General features: G+C 32.2%; 1 protein-coding gene across 8 annotated transcripts in view; it reads right to left on the reverse strand.

Annotated features, from left to right (window-relative positions):
- The window catches only part of NOVA1 (NOVA alternative splicing regulator 1), a 147,798-nt gene that overhangs the window by 5,853 nt on the left and 124,150 nt on the right, over positions 1–17,795 (reverse strand). For 7 of the 8 annotated variants that reach the window (XM_082761132.1, XM_082761127.1, XM_082761128.1 and 4 more), the window contains one exon: positions 17,336–17,407. In XM_082761132.1, coding sequence (XP_082617258.1) covers positions 17,336–17,407 — 72 coding nt within the window. Of the gene's footprint in view, positions 5,346–17,335; positions 17,408–17,795 lie in introns of all 8 variants that reach the window. The other variant, XM_082761133.1, reaches the window with a different exon arrangement.

Genomic DNA, 17,795 nt, shown 5'->3' on the forward strand with positions numbered 1-17,795 from the left:
TGATGCTCATTGTTCAACCTATTAGCCACATCAGAATACAAAATTTCACTGTGTGCTAGAGCATTTTATTATTCAGCCTATGAAAAGAAAGTGTAGCAGGTGTTGATTCTGAAAAAATAAAATGTCATTTGTACATCTTAAAACGTTAACCTAACTGTCTTCAAACAAAGAGTATTCCCCTATAAATTCTAGCTTTCCTCCTGTTTAATGTTTTAAGCTAATGCAACTGCATTAATGTCAACAAATTTATTCCTTATTGACTTATTGCTATGAGTGAAGAACAACATCCATGATAAAAATTCAATATTTATATGTAATCTTGGCCTTTCTTTTCAATATACATTTTGCAAATGTATTGATATTTTAATGTAATGTTTCATATGTTTCATAATATTGAATTAATGTTACTTTATCTTCACAAAAATACATTTTAGTAGCCTACTGATATCCATTCATCCAGGTTTTGTGGACCACACATGGGAGTAACACTTCCCCATTTGTGTCTTTTCACTAAAATGCCATCTAAAATCTCAGCAACAAGTCAATATAAAATACAATCAAAAAATTATTAAGAACATTCTCATGTTAGTTTTATTACAAATTCAAGCTTATTACGTTATTTACAAATTATTTACGTTATTTACGAAGTTAATTACGAATAAAAATGCCCTAGAAATAAGCTTGTTCTAGTCTTACCCATTTTAGATATTTCCAGTTGCTTTGATAGCACCGAAATCAAGTCTTTGGAAACCCAGCATAAAGTTAAGAAGTATTTTCATTTTCCACTTATGTACCTTAAAAATTTAACATACCATATTGCATTTTGCACTGAGTTGTTTGGTAGCATATATTGAACTCTTAATTTTTTTAGAATAGTATTCAAGTTCCCTGAGATCAAAACAAAATATGTTCTATTTGTCAAACTTTTTGGTGATTATGAGGTGCTCTTTTTTTTTTTTTTTTTTTTTTCAGTTTTCCTGTCACCAAAACAAAGATACAATTCTTAGAACTGGTTTGATATTTGGGATCTAAAGACAAATGTATTAATTAATTGTAGATATAATGAATTGCTAAATATAAGGAATTTTTCATAAATATATTTTAAGGTGGTTTATTTATTATTTATATTCCAAAAATACAGATTTCTATAGAATCAGTCAGAAAAACTCTGTAAACTCTGCAAACCTTTTATTGCATGGAACAAATTTTGATGATTCTGATTTTTGTGTTCTGTTGCTGTTTTTTCCTCCCACATACTACAGGAAACATTTACCTGACTCCATTGATTTAAGACACATTAATACTTTAACTGGGAGATTTTGAAAACTGACTTGGCAAATCCTGCTTGGTTTCATAACCAAAGTGAATTGTTCTGATTAAGCTAGGTATAAGTGCTTACAAACGAGTGTAAAACTAGAATCTAAGAACATAAGAAGGTATGAAAACAGATAACAGATTTAGAAAAAATAATTTAAATCTATATTACAAACAATTTCTAATTGGGAAAAAAAAAATACCTGAAGTCTTTCACAGAACTTTGACTACTGAAGCTGGGAGTGTGAATCAAGTTGAGTGTTTTGAGTGGGCTCCACTTACTGCTTTTTTTGTTCTGTGTTCTGAAAATTTTTATTTTGTTGTATTTTTTTTTTATGATGCCTGTATTGTGAGTACCTGAATAAATATTTTTTTTTGAAGCAAATTATATTGTAGAACTTTCAAGAAAAATTAGACTGAGCCACTATTTGCACCTATTCAACTGGTTTTGATATTTTAGTTAGTCAAAAGAAAGTATTTTGGATTTTAACTTTCACTTGTATAAAAACATTTTTCATTGTATTATCTTCGAAGCAATAAAAAAGTGAAAACTTTTCAAACAAATAAATAAACAAAAAAAACACACACACACAAAAAAAAAAAAAAAAACACACCACCAGCAAACGAAACCAAAACAAACAAACAAACAAACAAACAACAATTTCCTAGGAAATATGTTCCATTAATTTCCATTTTAGAAAGTGTCTACAATTGCTGCTCCAAGCTCTAGCTCAGCAGACTTGACCTTGAATCTGACAGTGGAATTGGGCTCACACTAGAGTTAGTGATATCATCAGTGCAAAGCTCTGAAGACTCTCATAACCCAACATCTGAGTAGTTAATTTTATGACACCATTGCAGGACACGTAATAACATAGCTACATGTGTAATAAACATGAAAATCCAGGTCATTGTAATATAGCTGGGATTACTCTAAGGGACTGGTGTAGTCCAATAAAATAATTCAGACACAAAATGAAGGGAATACTCTACGCAAAAAGAAAGGTTTTCTCAATAAGAAGTTACGACTTTCCATCCATCTTGATATTACAAAAAGTTTATTTGGCTCACTGCTAACAGCTCTGGTCATTCAACAGAATTATCTGGCTAGTCACAGGGATGATAAAGAACAACATCCTTCCCTATACCCATCCACTCCCTTCTTGAGATTTTTTTCTACCCTGCCATAGACAACAAATTATGATGCATTTTGGAAAATAAAGCTTGGAGTTACTAATTTGTATGTTACTTTTTTTTTTTTTTGTCTGCTTCTGAGAAACAAAAATTCTAAGCATCTATTTTAGAAACATCAGATTGTGTGTCTTAGCTGATAACACTTTTGTATTTTTTTAATATAGGAAAACGCCACTAATATCCTTTGAAATACAAACCTTTCCAGTGTGGATATTACACCAATTATCATATATCACAAATTTTAAAATTTTACAGGTATCTAAAGATTAGATAATATGCACAATCTATTTCATACTAAGACATCACAAAAAAATATTACAGTTGAAATTCACTTTTAACAAAATATAAATGCAACATTATGCATTTTACTTAAAACAAAAGGTAAAATCCTACTCAATGAAATGAATGGCAACATTTGCATTATGTTAAGATATTCAAATGTAACGTGCCTTTATATGTGACAACTACATGAAAATGTTATTTAAAAATGGAGATAAGTATGTTAAAAAGCAGAAGATTTAGGATTTTTATTTATTTATTTAGGTCATGTTAATCATGCTAACAATTTGTAATTTTCCATCTGTTTCCAGTATTTACTTGAATTTCCATGATTTAAATGCTGGAATATCAAAGCTTTAGGACAAGCATTGGTTGTGTTGCATACTAATATAGTATCTATCATAACAGGGCACAGACCTCTACATGCTAGCATATATTAAATATATATTTTATTTTTTGATGAAGCCTAAAAACCATAAGGTCAAGTATTTACAAGGTATGAAATCAGACAATAAAATTATTGGTCTCTACTCCTCTAAAACAAACAGAAGTTGAAAAAGCAATTATCTATTTGGTTTTATTACCTGTATATATATATACTGACTTCTCTTGTCTTTCAGGGAAATTGGACAGTGCTCTTACTCCCTTTTTTTAGATAAGTAGTTGGGAAAGTTATTTGGATTCAGAAATGAAAAACCTAAATAATATCCAAACTAAATGCTCTGAGCTATCTAATTAAGGTATCTGAGTATATAGGAAGCTTAGGTTTAGAGGCTCACGTGTATGCTCTTGGCTATATTGAAATTTATGTTACAATAAGGAGACTGAGTATCCAAAGCAATAATAAACAAATTTAAAATGTATATGCAATCTGTTGGTTGTTTTTTTTTTCAAATTCCATAAGCCAAGGATGGAGAAGGAAAGCATTCAACCTTTATCTCATGCTAAATAGGTTTTATAAAAATAAGGATTGCAACCATGACATTTGCTTACTCACAAGGCAAATTAATTACATCCACTGGCATCACCCTCAACCTATTAGCGTTATTCTAAGGAATGCCAAAATCAGGCTCAGAGTAAAATACTTTTCTCCTGGAAAAGGATCAAACAATTTGAAATAATTTCATTGCAATGTTTTCACCAACACAACACTGTCTTTAAAAAGCATTGACAAAGGTGCAACAGTGAAGAAACTGTAGTGCTTAAGAAAGGCTCAAACCTAAAAGCAGTTTATTGCCTTCTGTTCCCTATGAAGTTAGCAGAGGTTTGATGAAACTGCACGTCAGAGAAGGATGCTTTGTACTTGAAGGATCTGTCATTATGTCCTGAGGACAGGATTCAAATTGCTTTAACTCACTATCACCATTTCATGCTGCAAAATTCTAAACTCCTAAACTCTGGATCAGCTAATTCTTTAACCCCTTTCCTTTTATTGACAACCCACTTGCATAACCCCATGCTGCACACACCCATAATGACAGCATACCTTATGTTACAAGTCCTCTGATTTATCAAACCAAAAGTCCCATCTCAGTTCTGGCAGTCGAATAGTGTGGAATGCCAGATGTTCAGAGATTGTTCTATGACACTTCTTATACTTACGCTGCAAAGAGATAATCTGTACTAAGCAGCAATAAGTGTGCAATGCAGAACTTCTTCCCAGTAAGCAGACCCACCACCATATTTGGTGGTTTCAGTATGGATAGAAAAGTATGTCCCATCTCTCCAGTCCTCATCCCCAGTCCTGTCCTGCAAACTCCTCCAATAGCCTACAGCAAGATTCCCAATGCTTTTATTTAGTGCACGTGCCTGCACTAAATTACATCCAAAAAAAGTCTCAATGATTATACAAAATCTCATCACAACTTGAAAAACAAACAAATTTCACAGAAGCAATATTTAATTGCATCATCCTCTGCTTTTTCCACCTCATAGGATTGTTTCTGAAGAGAGGTTAATGAAGCACGGAGGTTTTTATCTAATATTCAGCTTCCATTTTTACTTTTTCTATATGTATTAAGTTTTTATAAATCATGCCATGAATCTTCTCAAGCAGTTGTCTTTCTCTTTAGCTATTACAATTTTCAATTTCTGTTTCTACCCTACCTTTTTCTAACAGAGTAAAATCTTTACTAAAAATGTTATTTCTAATCCAACAGATTCATCCTAACATAACTCCACATTTTATACTCTCTAAAGCAAATAACTATTATTGCCTTAAACTGTAAATTTCTATATTCCATATATATATTCCCCCCCCCCCTTTTTTTCTTTGTTTCAGTACTCATCAATTACTTCAAACTCAAATTCCATCTAGGCTCTACATATTCTTCTATACCTATCAGAATTTCATGTTATGTGTACTTTAGCTGTTCATCTGACTATAGGCTTGGAATTGATGAGAAAAGCACAAGTTCCCATAGAGAGCAGACAAAGAGTAAGAGCCATCCAGTGTTTTTCTTGGTGGCAGACTAAACACACTACTACAGTAGGATTATAGTGATATGAGTAGTCCCATGCCATCCATCCTTCAACCGAAGTGATAGTATGATGAAAATCTGGGAGAAAACACAGGGTTAATAAAGGATGTAATAAAAGAAAACAGCTAAGTACACCACGAGCATAACAATACCTGCATGCACTTCACCTACTTAGAACCAACAGCCATGCTTCATCATATCAGGCAACTCTTGGAAAGTACCTACATACCCAAGGGCAACCACAACTTTTCATACCAGGGCAGAACAAGCTCAAGAGGTCATGGGTATGCTTGTTTCATCCTCTTTTGCCATTGCAGGCAAAAATACCAGGCTAGCAAAATCTATATTGACTGTGCATCCATAACCATAAGGAAGTTAATGAAATGTCTTTTACTGATTTCAGTAGCTCTGTATTGTGTTCCTTAACTACACATCGCATAAGCTTTTTTTTTTTTTTTTAACAGGTGTGGTGCACTTAGCAAATTCCTGGTTGCTCAGTCCAAGAATTTGTCCAAGAATTTAGATATTTTCTCTTCAGGAAAAAAACAAAACAGAACAAAACAAAACAAAAAACTTTTAAAAGAGTTTAGACAATCATCTATTTGACATTTATTTACAAATATAAGAAAATAACCATGTAAAGGGAAGCAGCTCTTTGCAAATTTTAGTGTAAATCTATATCATAAATTAGCTGCCACCTTCCCTGATTGTTTAAATTCTGCAACTTTCATTCCAATTCTCCGTATTTTTCAATAGAATTGAAATATTCTGTGAACAAGTGTAATTGGATTATAGGAAGAGATTTGATTCTATTTTGTTCCTGAGTACAATGCACATCTTTTTTTCCTGTAATGTTTGTATTCCTGAGATTTTCTCTTATTGCAAGATGAGTCTCATTTCTTTATGTTCTATGTGGTATTCCTACCTTCAAAACTAGTGTTTCTTCCAAGTAACAACTTGGAAGACAAATTAACCCTTTAAAAAAAAATAATCTGTTCCAAGCAATAGAGGTCCTTCTAAAGTTAGAGGCACACTAGATTACTAAAAACGTAAGTTAGAATAACAAGGCAAACACATCATCTAAAATTTTTACTTATATCTGTCCCTAAATTTCAGCAGGAATTTGGCTGTCTTATTCTCCCTCTACTGTTAATCACCAGTGTTTATTTTGTTCCATTTCTCAGACCTCCTTTCACCTGAAGATCCATTGCTCAAGGGTATTGTTTCATTTTAGTTTTAGTAACTATCATATAATACAATTCTAGTTTCATTTCAAACATTCAGAATTATTTACACCTAAAATCAAGAGGTCTAAAACCTTGGAAACAAACATTTACTAGTGGAAGGAAAGAGTATTACATTTATATATTCTGCAAAACTTTGCTGCTTTAGCTTAAATCTGGAACATTTTTCAATTAGTGTTTTTATACTAAATCTTGATTCTTTGTGGGAAACAAAAAAGTATCTCCCACTTCTAGTTAATTATGCTTCTGCCCACATAAATATTTTAACTAATTTGGAATGCAAACTTCTCACAGCAAGGAATTAGCAAATCACGTTTAAACAAACAAAATTCTCTGGTCTCTGCTTTAGTTGTCATTCTCTCATTAATGTGCATATTGTAAGCTCTGAAACATAAATGGAAAGGTTACCTTCTCTCAAAAGCACTTTTTAATAGATATGTGCACATGCAAGTTGTGTACAGAGAGAGAATAAATATTAAAATGAAGTTATTTATACAGGTGGTCAATTCTATGAGATTATCTAGTTTTGTATAAACTATTATTTTAAAATTACACATACATATGCATACACTAGTCTATGACTAGTTTCTTATACCTCACAAAACCACAGTTCAAAAGTATGTGAATATATGACACTGCATCCTCCATGACTTCTCTATAATACATAGTTTTAATAACATAGAGAAGAAACTTTTCTAAGTTTGTTTCAGTATAGCACAAAAACAACTCTCCATATTTCATGCATTAATGTTTCATGAGATTCAAATTACTTTTGCAGGGAAGCATAATGTATTTTGAGTAGCTTCATTTATACTTTTCATATTTTTATAATTAAAAAAGAAAAATGAGATGGTTACATGCTGAATTATGTAAGAGTAAAAAAATTATAGACTTTCAGTCAATTGCAGAGTATGTAGTATACACAGAAAAGCAGACATCTATATTGACTATGCCATTCATTGTTCAGATGAAACATCTTTTAATAAGACAAAAAGCAGCAATACTATCTCCACTGGCCAGTAAAGTCTGACTGATGCTTTCAGTGACAGCAGAATGTTAACTTTATTCTCTAGCTAAAGTAAAATATATTTCCCCCCCTACATAAAATCTTCCTGTGATTTTTTTTTCCTCTCCTATTTGTTGTGTGGTATGTTGTGAACACCTGCCAACATGCCATATACACAAGGATGGGTTTCATAAAATAATGAACATTTACTGTTGAGTACAGTAAACTGGGATAGTTTTGACTGCAAGATACCAGTTACAAATTACACCAATTACAATTACAATTTAATATCATTACTGAAATTGCCGAAAAGACACTTCTCAATACAAATTAATCTAAAAAAAGTAGATAATGTACATTCTTTTAAAACCAATTATGTGCCTGTGATGGCATTGAGAAAACTCCCATTGTTTTGCATTAGACAGGATCTAACTTAAAAACTCATAAAAAAGGAATTCCAAAAGGAATTGATATTCCTGACTCTATTTGGGGCACAGGCGGTGTATCTTTTATTTATTTATTTTTAAACTTTCCCATTCACAAAAACTATAGATGTTACTCTGGTTCCTCCAATGAGCTAATTTGCTCATTGTCCAAAGAAGCATTGTGAACTGGCTGCTTTCCTGAAAAATCATTAGACAAAAGGTAAGTACATAAACTACAAGGACATTTCTACACTTCTCAAGAAAATCCCTAAAAGGCTGTGTAAAAGCTAATGTGAAGCATTAGCTTCACATGCACTCCTCAGAACCAGAATAGCTATATACTTGTTATAAGTGATATACTGTATTTTAACTGGATATCTTCCACTTTATGAAAGCAGTTACTAGAAGAATTCCCGTGCTTGAAACATACAGGAGATCTGATACGCTCTTAATAGCAAATCGTGGAGTTAAGTTTGATGACCTATATGCACAGACAGGAACTCATTTCCCATTGATTTCAAACAGATTAAGGCTAACCAATTTTTATGGTTGCAAACTGCAAGTCCAAGACAAGCCTAAGTGTATGTCCTTAGCTAAACCAGAATTGTTCACAATAAATATGAAAGATTAAACATGAGAGAACCTCATGGGTACCCACTATTCAAGTCCAGGTTGGATGAGGCCCTAGGCAACCTGATCTAGTGGGGGGCATCCCTGCCCATGGCAGAGGGTTTGGAACCAGATGATCTTTAAGGTTCCTTCCAACCCTAGCCATTCTGTGATTATAACTAAAAGTGACTCAAGTTTCATTATGAGCTTTGATAAACACAGATAAAATACACAATATGCTTTAAAAAAATAAAATAAAAAAAAAGGCAAACAAAATTACACAGTTTAGTTATCCCACTTAATTCAAGTCTGAGGTAAGGACAACCAGTAGGAACGTACAACGGCACATAGCCACATTGCCATTGCCTATGGCACATTTCACTGAAGCTATCTGAAACTCAAAAGCATGAAAAAGCTGAAAACAGGATCCAACAAGATCTTAGAAATACATTTAAAAATTCACTCTCTTGCATCTCTGGCCAAATTCCCAAATTAACGTAGGACTTAAATCCAAATTTAAAATGAAAGTCGCATTCCAGATAAGAATGGTCAAAATCTGAAAAGCTGCATTTCAAATGAGTCTATCCATAGCATTTAGTAGAGTGAGAAGGTGCAAACACTGCTGAATTATTTCAGTGACAGCAGGCCATCTTTGGCAAAGTTGATGATCACAAAATACGTAACACATTCATTAAGGACATTTGACAATACAGAAAATTTAACTTCTCAACACTATACCATCTGCAGGAGACCTCTCTTTTCAAAGGTATAGAAATAGTATGCTACAGCAGAATCATTTCAAGTATTGAAAAGATGGATTTGTAAAGAATCCTGGATGATTATTTAGGCATCATAACCAAAAAGGTATGCTTGCACATTCAGAAAACCGAATAGCCAAACCACTTATTTAAATCATATAAAAAAAAAACATGAATTCGGGTACTTGTTTTAAAAAGTTATGATAGTCTTGGTGAATTCTGAATTATGACTGCATGTCCACGTCATTTTTGTTGTTGTTGTTGAATGTGTCCTTAATAACATAATGAAGAATTTGTGAATCACTGATCAGCGGTATAATTCCTCTGTATAAAAACTTAGCCGTTCTTGTCAAACTCCTTCATGTAAACTATTTCAACTTGAAAAACAAGAATGGAAGGTATCTTGCCAGGTATAGATATTGAATGGTAAAACAACATGTTTTCCAAAGAGCCATGCAAATACAAATTTTCTCATCAATTCCTTATGAGATTTAGTAAACATTTTTCCTTGAGATATGACAAGATGGTAGAACTGAGTATTTTTTAAAAGGATTTAACTATCTTTAATTAAAATCTAGCTATGCACATCATAAAAAAAAAAAAAAAAAGGAAAATACTTGTTAATCATATACCCACTGACATAACATTTGATGCAAAAAAATAAAATTTGCCAAGAAAAGACTTGATGCAAAAAAATAAAATGTAAATACACAAAATAAATCCCTAATCACTTGAAAATGGCTAATAAACTTTTCCAAATATATTTGTATTTCTATACTATACATACTTCTATATATTCCATAATACTTGGTAGCTTTTATGGAGAAGTCCTATCACATTCAGTATCTAGCTAACAGCTCCAGCAGACAAGAGAGCACAGAAGCCACATATTCAGCAGCGCCTCTTTAAATCATTTGTTCACAATTCAGCTGTTTTTAAGAAACAATAAGAAAAAAAAATAAAAAGCAAATTAGTCCATATAGAAGGAATGCACAACATTGCTACTCTATACACATAGAATGAATAAAACCATCCCTCTCCCTGTCATGTCTTAGAATCTCACAGCTGCAATAATGTCACACATTAGCGTGCTCATGCACAAAAACAAATGAAAGCCTTCTACATTACAAAATCTTGGAAGAAAAGAACACTTTGTTACAGAATTATTTCAAGAGGATTTCCAACATTTTATTTGACCTCAAATTTCTGCCCTCAAAAATGTTTAAGAATATATATCTATAGATATATGTCTTCCATATATATCTATATTTAGGATATTTATTCATATCTTTTCTATCATATTAAGATCTTTTCTATTCAGTCTATATCTCTACACATAGAGAGATGAGAAAAGACAACAGCATTTTAATGGTGTATCCTGACCTAACCTTGCACCTGTTTGGATATGCTTTTTACTCACAGATCACAAAATGTAGGTAAGGTGAAAGATAAATCTTATAGTATCACCAACCAATACCTATGAAGTAAACATGATAGAAATGCCTATGAAGTAAACATGGTAGAATGATCAAATTTTTGCTGCATCTGTAACTGCAGCAAATGTTGCAAACAGCAACCTATGTAAAGCCATAGAAAATGAATGTACCATGTCTAAGTGAACACCTTGGAGCTTTTCTGGGCCTTAACATAAAATAATAATAAACCCTAAAATCCCTCTTTCTACATTATTTGTAATTAAAATCCTGGGAAAATTATTCTGTTCTCAGTTGTCAAGAAGGAAGGGGAGACATGAATTAATGTCCTTGTGGTCATCCCATTAATGTGAAAAAAGGAGCATCTCTATGTTCTGACCTACAGATTGTTCTGTCTATCTTCATTGGTTTTCACTGTAAGTGTGCTGAAAAATACCAAGAAATTCAGCTCATGCAAAATGCATCTGTCCTATCTAGATGAACACTTCTTAGTGGTATCAAGGGCTAGACCCCATTAATTTCACTGGCTACTTTACTGCACTCATAGCTTTGCAAAAGACAACCAGCAGCTTGATCCTTTCTGTATTGAATGTTGCCTAACTATTGCAAAATAATTTTGTATAGCAAGAACTACTCAATGAATATCTAAGTAAGACAATCTCACAGATGTCATTTGAGAATTGTTTTCAAATGGGAAGTAAAGGACAGTTAAAAATAAAACATTTAAATAGCCATATCTCTCTAGGTCAAAGAAATAGTAATTACCAGAATATTTTACAACAAAAAGAACATAGTTTCACTAATGAGTGGATACCTCCAAATTTAATAAGCACTACTACAGCACTACATAGTCTTCTACTGCTAATATGCTCTTCTGAAAAGCCACTACAAATCTTTCCTCTCAGAGGCTGACACTGTGTCTGACAAGATGACAAGAATCAGAACAGAACAAGGTGCTGCTGGTTTAGGAAAATATATCGATACCTAAAGCTAAGTGGCTGGCTTAGAACTTAACATTCACAGCACTAAATCCATGCCTAAGTACATGCATAACTTTTTTTTTTTTTTTTTAAACCTTTTCATATACTTGGAATTACACATTTTTAACCAAAAATGGCACCAGCTCGTGGTGACAACTATTGGAACAAAAAAAAAAAAAAAAAAAAAAAAAAGAAAGGAAAAGAGCACTGTAAGTAAGTAATGGTACTTCTTCTTGTAAGTACTATGGTACTTACTTCTACTTACTGGTAGAAGTAATGAATGAAAATAGCAATTTTTTGAGTAAACAGAAACAAAGTTTGATTGGTGCTAAGATAAACCAGTTATGAAAGTCGACCTAGCTTATCAACAAAAGCTGCAATTGTAAGAGACAATAGAATGTACAATTGCATCCTTCTTGTGAAACAAAGATCCTTGATTTAGATGACATTAAGTTTGGTTCACTGGGGAGACTTATATTTGTTAAATAAATATATTTGTTATCAAATTGCATATCTGCGAAACATATTGTGTCCATACATCCATGCTCTGTCTTACATTTCTCCCTCAATGAGAATCTGTGGAGCCAAATATCATTAAAGTATAACTATTTATAAATAAGACATTAAAACCAAAAGAAATTAAGAACTTTTGAGATTCAGTTAAGCATTGCAAATCCAAGGCACAAGCATCACTTGAATATAGATAACTTGTACATGTACAATTTCACTAGATAATCAGTTGATGTCTGATATCCACATGGAAAAAAAAATGACTTACACCAAGGTGGTGAAGCACAGATGTTATATATGGCTGTATATATATACATCACATTTTTATTTCTACATTACATATGTGTAATTATGTGTGCATTAACTTGGAAAAGTAGGATACTAAGGATAAATTTGGAGTTTGTATACTGGAAACTTGGATTTACAACTTATTAATCTTTTTAAAGATACACATCCATAATCTGTGACAGACCTAAAAAGAAAATAGAATTTTCTCAATACCACTATAAGAAATGACATAAAAATCAGGGAATTCAAATTAGATGAATATTGAAGTTAAAATATCAGAGACAGTATATCTTAAATAATCCTCACATCAAATTCTCATAGGTGAACAGAGGCTATCTAGTATCCTGGAATCATCCTTAAAATTATTTATTTGTGCTTCAAGATTTGTATGCTGTCAAAAACTTTGTTTGAAGTTTGGTATTGTACAAATTTTCCAAGTCCGTGTCCTAAAGCTAACAGAAAACTAAACCAATGCTTTCTTTCCTAGTTCTTCTTTGACCTCCTACAACAAATAAAATACTAAGTGAGGTAAGTTCATGAGATCTAAAAAACGTGTGTACTTTACCTGCTATGTACAGGCAGTACCAAGAAAATTGGCTTGGTCCCATCACATAAATAGGATTGAAAATATTTATTACAGATACTGCAGCAAGCAGATGACATAGATAAGCTCAAAAAACTTGTAAACCTTGAGGACTGAATGGGCAGTCCCACCAACAATTAGCACTCCAAAAAAAATTGTATTACATTGTACAAAATGATAAAATAGCTTCAGGTGTAACAACAAAGCAGGAAAATATAGGGTATAATTGTTAGAACATAAATGGCAGAGGACAAAATAGTGCTTTAGAAAAAGTAAATATAAAGTTTATATAGTAAGTTAATGATAAAGTCTGTGATAAGCTCAGTAATAAGCTTAAACCTATATAAATTATAAGGCAGAAGAAGACCCCTACCTAGAGTGATGACTTTTCCTTACACACTTTTCAGCAGGAATGTGTGTTTTGGATTTTTTATTATTTTAAAGCCAGTAATTAAGATCAGCAGCAATATCAGTCTCATGGAAAAAGGGTGCAGAAGAAAACATGCACAGGATTGCAATTGCATTTACAGATGTACATCGAATAGACGAAGGAGAAATACAAAGTTAAACCTTATATCACTTTTTTCCCCTCTAAAATAAGTTGTAACAGTACAAGATGTAGATAAGAAGGAAGAACAAGCATGTAAACAAAAGAAAATGATATGCAAACAGTTAATTATAGAAATGCTTGTCTATGTACTCTCACTTATCTGTTAAAATAAGTATTAACGCTTGTACATTTCCAAACCACAGAGGAAAAACAAACACGTTGTATATGATGCTTATCATTACTTTTGAAAAGAAATTGCCACCTGAAGTGTATTGTGGAAAAGTAAAATTGATTCCCTCCTTCTGGCAAATAAATGTAAAGAACAGATTTACCACTGTAGTTATATGTCAGTATTCTGCTATAAACAAAGCTGACAAAGTTCATGAGAGAGCGACAATAAAGCTCTCAGTCTAAAAGGACAGGAAGATTAAGTTGTTCTTTTCAGTGATAGGCACTGAATTTGAAATGCATTCCAAGTGTCCTTTTTTTTTTTTTTTTTTTTTTTTTTTTTTTTTTTTTTTTCCCATCTTTGGTTCTTTATTCCTTACTGAAAGTTTCCACTGTATGAATTTGTATTGTGGACAAAAGCGTAAAGAAGTTTACTGCAAAAATAAGACATTTCCAACAATACTAACTGATGTATATTTTCCTGGAGCAAAGAAATAACAAAAAAGCACTCCCCGTGTGTAGGTTTTTCTTGCATTCATGGGAATTCAGTATAGTGCAACATGACTGTTTCTCTCCACTACAAAAAACATTTTAGAGACTACTATTTACTTCTTGAGAACGATTAAAATGAACAGTTTCACTACCACTGGATATTTCAAAAAAACAACAATTCAACCAAAGTTGTAATTGCCTGAAAATATAGTTATGATCTCATCTGGATGGAGTCAAAGCAAGTCATTAAAAGGAAGACATAATACAAGCCAGATTTCCTGCCTAGCTTCCTCTTGACTTTTGTTGGCAGAACTATTTTCCTGTTGTGGTAAAATCTGTGCCTAGAAATTTTTCTGTCCACTATGCTAGTAGCCCTGTCAGGAAAACACAATTAAATGACATGCTAGTACAGTGGGAAAGATCATATCATCAGGTAAGCTCACCTACACACATCCGTAACAGATCTGTAATTGCAGTGACTCACAGGGAATCTTACAACTCAGTTTAAAAATCTCACTCCAACAGCAACCAATTTCTCTCAGCGTTAAGCAATGTTTAAATGTTGCTTAATCACACTGCAAATCTTTAATATAAAATGTGGTCTGTCATGACTGAAACACTATACAAAAAACATGAAATTATGTTAAGTCTGATGTCCTACTATATGCTATACAGCAGGGTGCATTGTGAATGTATCTTCCACCTTAACACTAAATTTCCTGACTTCCATCCAGTCAGGAAAGCTTCATTTTATGATATTTTGTGAACAGTTATTTTCTATTAAGAATCCTACCTAGTCATATATCAAAACACATTTGTTTCATTCTCTAATACTACTCTCTCAAATAATAATTTGACTTACATGACTACTGACAAGTTTGAGATTACCATGTTGGAACTCATTTTCATGTGACAGCTACAGTGCAGATAGATACTTGGTGCTGAATACTAGTCACTAATACAGATGAGAAACAATTGCCAGCTATGTCACTTATCACTAGAATGAACTGAAAATCCTTAACTGTCTTATCATGTGCTTTGTTCTTCCTGCTGAAATGGTTAGAAATCACTAGGAAATGCTAGAAGGGATAAAATGATTGCAAACCAGTAAGGATTTCAAGGGTTAATGACAAATACAGTTCCAAAAGTCACTTATTGTTCTTCATTTATAAAATTTTTACAGCACTCAGAAGAGGTCTTGATTATTTGTATAAAAACAGAGCTGAATACAGTTTAAGAATATAATGCATGAATGTGGGATACAGATAGGACACAAAGTATATACACTTTTCTCTTTGGATACTCAGTTATATTGCTTGAAAAAGATCTCTTAAAACAACTTGCTATAAAAATTAAAGTTTTTAGTTAATAAAAAATACATTTAACGTCAATAAGCTACATTGTATTTTTGATGATTTGAAATTCATAGAACAGATGCTAAGTAGATATTTCTTCTTCATGCTGCTAATTAAACAGCATGCCCAATAAGTATTTCCTGTTAAATAAAAGCACCTCTTCCTTTTCCTCTCACTAATGATCATCAGGATTATAGTTATATTAAAAAAAGTTAAAAACAAACAAACAAACAAAAAAACACTTTAAAAAGAGCTATATGTTCAATATTTTCAAAACTTAATTAAAATACACAAAACACTAAAATTAAGAAGGAGAGGAAAAAGGCTTAGGAGAGTGTTCATATCACTAGCTGTTGGCAAAGAGTTGATCTTTGTCATTTAATGATGATGAAGTCAAACAACTGGTGCTGAAATGGAAGCAGGTTGATGAAGAAGGCTTTCAAATTGAAGTGAGGGATATCAAAACGGTTTTCTTATATTTCTTTTATCTGTACAATTTCTCTCTAAATTTCATTACTTTCAGTATTAGATGTCCCTTTCAACAGTTGGTCAAGTGTTGATCAAAAATGCTTGATCATATTGCTTTAATATGCTTGTGTCCCGTTGTACATGAAATTATTTGTTCATACAGGCAACAAGTTGTAAGCAGTTCACAAAATATCACAGGGCCAGTAATTAATATCGATGTGAAATTTAAGAGGAAATTAGCTTGATTTGAAGAAAACTTTTCTGGCACTTGATCTGTTTTGTGCAAGGTCTGAGAGAAGCACTCAGTTAACTTAAAACAGAATGTGTGTTAAAAACTGTTAGCACATACTGAATACTTACATTATTTGAACACAAAGTACGTTAAGTTAAACAGCACATTAAAATAAATAGAACATGGTATCTCTTAAACAAGAATCAGTTCCAAAAAGCATGGAATAAAACAACTTTAACAGTTCTCATAAAACAAAAAAAGATACACACCATGACAATTTGTGGACATAATGAACTGTTTTTTTCCAGTTAAAAGAGAAACAAATTAGTGTAATTAAAATAGTGCTAAAAGCACAGTTTATGCTTTTAAAAACTATATGTTAATTAAAATTAGTTATGTTTGAAATGCCTTAAAGTGACTTAATTTTACTTCATTCTCCACCAAGAAATTTTCGTTTAAGATTTATTACATATACTATTTAAATAATGTCCCTGTGTTACTGTCCACAAACAGTTGAAAATTCCTGAAATAAACAAGTAAATAAAAAGTCTGTTTGCCATTGCCTGGTTGATAGCCATCTAATGGTTTTAATGGTTATTTATAAACGATCCAGGAAGTAAAAACGTGTGTGCATATATACATAAATATACATATACCAAGATGTACTCTATCCACAGACACACCAGTATGTATCCTTACTATTTATTAATCAAATTTAAAAAACAAACAAACAAACAAAAAAACTATTCTACAAGATATTTTGCTTTCATCTGAGATATTAAGGACAACAAAACAAATTAAAGAAAAAAGATTTAATTTAACAAATTCTAATAAGAGTCAGATATCTATGGTTATGGGTGTACATATGTGAATGACGAATAAATCCTTAACCCACCATATCTTTTTCTCCAGTTTGCAAGCTGTCACCCGTGAAAAGTATGGTGTAGATGGTAGGATGATACTGTACCTGATTGGCTCTGGAGGTGGTCATGGGATCAGATGGAGAGGACTTGGTGGTAGTTGGGGAAGATGGCAATGTCTGGGAACAAAGCAGTTCAGGAGCAAATCAACCTTTACAAGCCTTAGACTGAACAGTTAAAAAATAAATAAACCAACAAAAGTAACATAACTACAAAATTAAAATAAATAAAAAATGCCTAAGACAAAATCTTTCTCCTACTCATTGGAACTTAATGGAATTTAAAGTCAATTGGATAAATAATGCATGTAAATATGCATGCTTATGCATGTAAAAACAAATTCATGACTTGAAATCAAGATGGTGAACTCACATAAAAAATATGCTGACCACATGAGGAATATTCTTTCCTCTCTCCTTCTATTGGGGAAAATGAAGACTATAGTAAACACAAATTCCAGCAAGTTCAATGAGCACACTAAAAACAGTTATCAATCTACAAGCAAAC

The sequence above is a fragment of the Aythya marila genome (assembly GCF_965140915.1).
Source record: "Aythya marila genome assembly, chromosome: 5".
In the NCBI taxonomy this organism is placed as follows: domain Eukaryota; kingdom Metazoa; phylum Chordata; class Aves; order Anseriformes; family Anatidae; genus Aythya; species Aythya marila.